Genomic DNA, 3551 nt, shown 5'->3' with positions numbered 1-3551 from the left:
ATTTTTGTTGATTGACAGAGGCATCCACATCCACACGTATTGCTATCTTTTGCTGTGGTAATTGCCGCTAGCTGTTATGCCTTCATCGGTAGGATTTAGAGTTTATTAATAATTGTGATTTGATTTGCTTCTTGTTTTGTGTTTCTCAATATTTGTGTCGCTTTGTCTCTTTATTGCTTTGTTCCGCAAGATTTCTGACTGAAAAATAGAGGGGGCAAACTGTATGGCTTAAAAAGTATAATAACTAATTAACGAGTTTTACTTCAAATTAACATGGATTAAAATGCATAAAATTTTAAAATAAAAGCTAGTGAATTAGAATTTAGAAGATAAAGATTTGATTTTATAGAGATCCTCATAAAACAAGTTAAGGACAAAGGGTGAGCATGAAGTAAGGGGATTAGTCAGTTGTCACTCTTCTAGGCAAAACTACATTAGAAGAGGTCCTGACAAAGAGACAGGAAGAGGAACCAAGTTTATGAGAAAAAGGGTCCGCAGTAGTGAAGAGACAGAAACAAATGCACACATGTGAAAGGATATATTAAAGTGGATACTGTTTAGAGTCATTATGCTATCACAAGAAGACACATTAAATGGAGATTGATTGAATCACTTTTTGCGGTTGTATGTGTTTACAGTTGATTGTATTTTGAGAGCATATTATACTCTTATGAGTAAAAGATTGTATTTTTGGAAGTTTATCTCTATGCTGGAAGCTAATACTATAAATTTGTTGAATTATATATCAATTAAATCCAAAAAAGAAACATACTAGAAAATTTCTATTTAAAAAAACAAAAAAAGAAAGAAACGCACGGTGCGTTTCGGAAGCAACTGCAGAAGAAGAAGAGCTTCCTCTTTTTCCTCAGCGAGTAGCGTGAAGCTGCTAGGGTTTTGGTGTTAGGCTTACAGTTACAGACTTACAGATTACAGTTAAAATTCCTTGCATCAGACTACTCAAACCTTCAAGGGAATACGCAGCATTCTCGAGTCTCAACAGCAAGTATTTCTTCTATATGCTCTTCCTCCTCCTGGACTGTCTTCGTTCCAGCTTCTCAGTCCTCCGAGCTTCATCTGCTTCGCAAATTTCTTGTATCTTCAGGTATTGGACTACGGATTGCCCCTTCACTCTGTCCCTTTCCTTTCGGTACTCCGAAGCTTTATATTCTAATGCTACTCAGGTGCCTGATTTTCTTCTCTTCTTTTGGTTTTCTGTTTGAAATTTTATTTGTGGTGAAACAGGATTATTTGTGAGTTCATCTGTGAGGGAGTCCCTGATAGTTTATGTGCAAAATTGATCTAGTATTAGTTGTGGGATGAAATGAGTGATTCATCTATTTCGGGAAGATTTACGCGGGTACCATTTACTTTAACAGTATATAGAAGTGTGTAATGTTAGTTTTATTCCACGAACTTTGAAGACTTTGCTTTTTTAGAGCCCCACATGTTTCATTGGTTTCCTTCTGTTCTTCATTTTGTGGCAGATCGTTTAACTTTTCGGGACTGTGCTGAAGAATTTGAAGACTTCCAACATGCTTGTTTGTAATCCTGCTAATAAGCTATCTTTTAATCGATTCATTAGCAATGGCGATTTGGTTATTGTTTATGAGAGGCATGACAGCATGAAGCCAGTAACGGTGTCTGAAAACTCTGTCCTCCAGAATCGTTTTGGAGTTTTCAAGCATTCTGACTGGATAGGAAAGCCATTTGGTTCCAAGGTGTTCAGCAATAAGGGTGGTTTTGTATACTTGTTGGCTCCTACTCCAGAGTTATGGACTCTTGTATTAAGCCATCGGACTCAGATTCTCTATATTGCTGATATTAGCTTTGTAATCATGTACCTGGAGATTGTTCCTGGTTGCTTGGTGATGGAATCTGGAACTGGAAGTGGGTCTTTGACCACGTCTCTTGCAAGGGCTGTTGCTCCTACAGGACATGTCCATACGTTTGATTTCCATGAACAAAGAGCTGCATCAGCTAGGTAACCATAAAGATAATATTCACATTCTTACATTAGAAATTGCTATCTCATATTTTTTTTTTTTTGGATATACGGTATGTCTGTTTTTATCTTTTACAGGTCTACTTGTTTGTTTTATTAGCTTCAGCTATGTGGTTTGCATGTAAAATTTTCAAGCCTTATATTTCTTGAAACAAATAATTATATGCTTCTGTACTAGTCGATCTAGCAATCTCTGCCATTTTAAGGGCGCTTACTTCTGTTAGAACTCTACACACGATTTAAAATGCATTTGATAGTTACAGAGTGTGTCTGAGTGTGGGTGGGAGAGAAAGAGGTTTACATTACTATTATTTGTTTTATGAGGTTTACATTGTGATAGATAAACAATTTTGGGTCAGATGTTCACTTGATCCATATCTCATTTCAGGGAAGATTTTGAGAGGACGGGACTAAGCAGCTTGATCAGTGTGAATGTGAGAGATATCCAGGGTGAGGGATTTCCTGATGAATTTGCTGGTTTAGCTGATGCTGTATTTCTTGATCTACCCCAACCTTGGCTAGCCATTCCTTCAGCTGCAAAAATGTTAAAACAGGATGGAACTTTGTGCTCATTCTCTCCATGCATTGAACAAGTACAACGATCATGTGAAGCACTCCAAACCAGCTTCACAGGTACCTTTGTATTCTTTCTTTAATTCTTTGTGTGTGTGCATGTAAAAGGATCTATTTAACTCGTACGTTTTTTTTTGGTTTTGGCATATGTATAGATATAAGGACATTTGAGGTGCTCCTGCGAACATATGAAGTTCGAGAAGAGAGAATGGATGGGATTGTAGGGGAAGGGAATGCTGCTAATGGTTCTCTTCCCTGCAAGAGAAGGCAATGTTCTGATGGAAGCAATGTGCTTAGCAGTAGCAGTAGTGTTTCTACTGTTATGGCTAGACCTAATGGTGAAGCAAGAGGTCATACAGGCTATTTGACATTTGCAAGACTTAAATGCCTCTCATGAGCGGTGGTAGTGCACTTGTTTCCTTCCAATTTTGTGACAGATATAAAGCTCTGTATTTAATTTTAGCCTCAGGTAACAATTCTTTGTTCAATCTAATGCTTTTCTCGTAGGAGAAAATTCTGATAGATGCTTCTTGGCTTCAACCTGCTTCAAAATTAGTGCAATAACTAGAAGTGAAAATTGGTTTTCCATATGTCAAACCCATTTAGTTAGGTTCGGTTGTTAATTTGAGTATTTTTGTTGATTGAATTATGCATTAATGATATGATATTCTTGAGATATTTTGAACTAATATGTTTGAGACTCTCTCAACTCTCTGGCAAAATTTTTTTTTTTGACCTTTTGAAGCTGTTGGTCCAATTAGAAAGGTTAGGTTTGTGTTGTGTGTTAGTGCCTGTGGACTGTGGTAAACGAACTCTTTGATCTTTTATGCACCAAACTATACAGTTTATACTTGTGCAAGAGCATTTTTATACCATAAGAGATTCAAACCATTCAGTGATTCCTAGGCTTGGGCCTTTTAGGCATTCTACTCTATTCCATTCTCCCCTAAAACAATCTCCCAAACATGGTGTAAAG

The 3551-nt window shown here is 37.0% G+C and overlaps 1 protein-coding gene across 4 annotated transcripts; it reads left to right on the top strand.

The window, feature by feature from the left end:
- Positions 1 to 821: 821 nt before the first annotated feature.
- On the top strand, positions 822 to 3284 carry LOC129313771 (uncharacterized). 4 transcript variants are annotated; one of them, XM_054957144.1, is made up of 5 exons: positions 822 to 1102; positions 1243 to 1357; positions 1485 to 1981; positions 2391 to 2635; positions 2731 to 3284. In XM_054957144.1, exons 3-5 carry the CDS (start codon positions 1533 to 1535, stop codon positions 2970 to 2972), a joined length of 936 nt encoding a protein of 311 aa, XP_054813119.1. In that variant the 5' UTR covers positions 822 to 1102; positions 1243 to 1357; positions 1485 to 1532; the 3' UTR covers positions 2973 to 3284. The 4 variants fall into 4 exon arrangements, with proteins under 4 accessions (XP_054813119.1, XP_054813118.1, XP_054813121.1 ...); XM_054957143.1 differs by lacking the exon at positions 1243 to 1357; XM_054957146.1 differs by lacking the exon at positions 1243 to 1357 and having other exon boundaries at positions 822 to 1181.
- Positions 3285 to 3551: the final 267 nt, after the last annotated feature.

The sequence above is a fragment of the Prosopis cineraria genome, unplaced genomic scaffold (assembly GCF_029017545.1).
Source record: "Prosopis cineraria cultivar Desert tree isolate PC_DT_omini unplaced genomic scaffold, ASM2901754v1 PC6, whole genome shotgun sequence".
Lineage (NCBI taxonomy): Eukaryota > Viridiplantae > Streptophyta > Magnoliopsida > Fabales > Fabaceae > Prosopis > Prosopis cineraria.
The sequence above is the reverse complement of the archived record's forward strand: the minus strand, read 5'-3'. Positions and strand labels throughout refer to the sequence as shown.

Excerpts from the sequence above, each read along its gene's own strand:
- LOC129313771 (XM_054957143.1), top strand. The coding sequence starts at position 1,533 with ATGCTTGTTTGTAATCCTGCTAATAAGCTATCTTTTAATCGATTCATT. Across the intron at positions 1,982-2,390 it reads CAAAGAGCTGCATCAGCTAG|GGAAGATTTTGAGAGGACGG; the intron begins GTAACCATAAAG and ends ATCTCATTTCAG. Across the intron at positions 2,636-2,730 it reads ACTCCAAACCAGCTTCACAG|ATATAAGGACATTTGAGGTG; the intron begins GTACCTTTGTAT and ends GCATATGTATAG.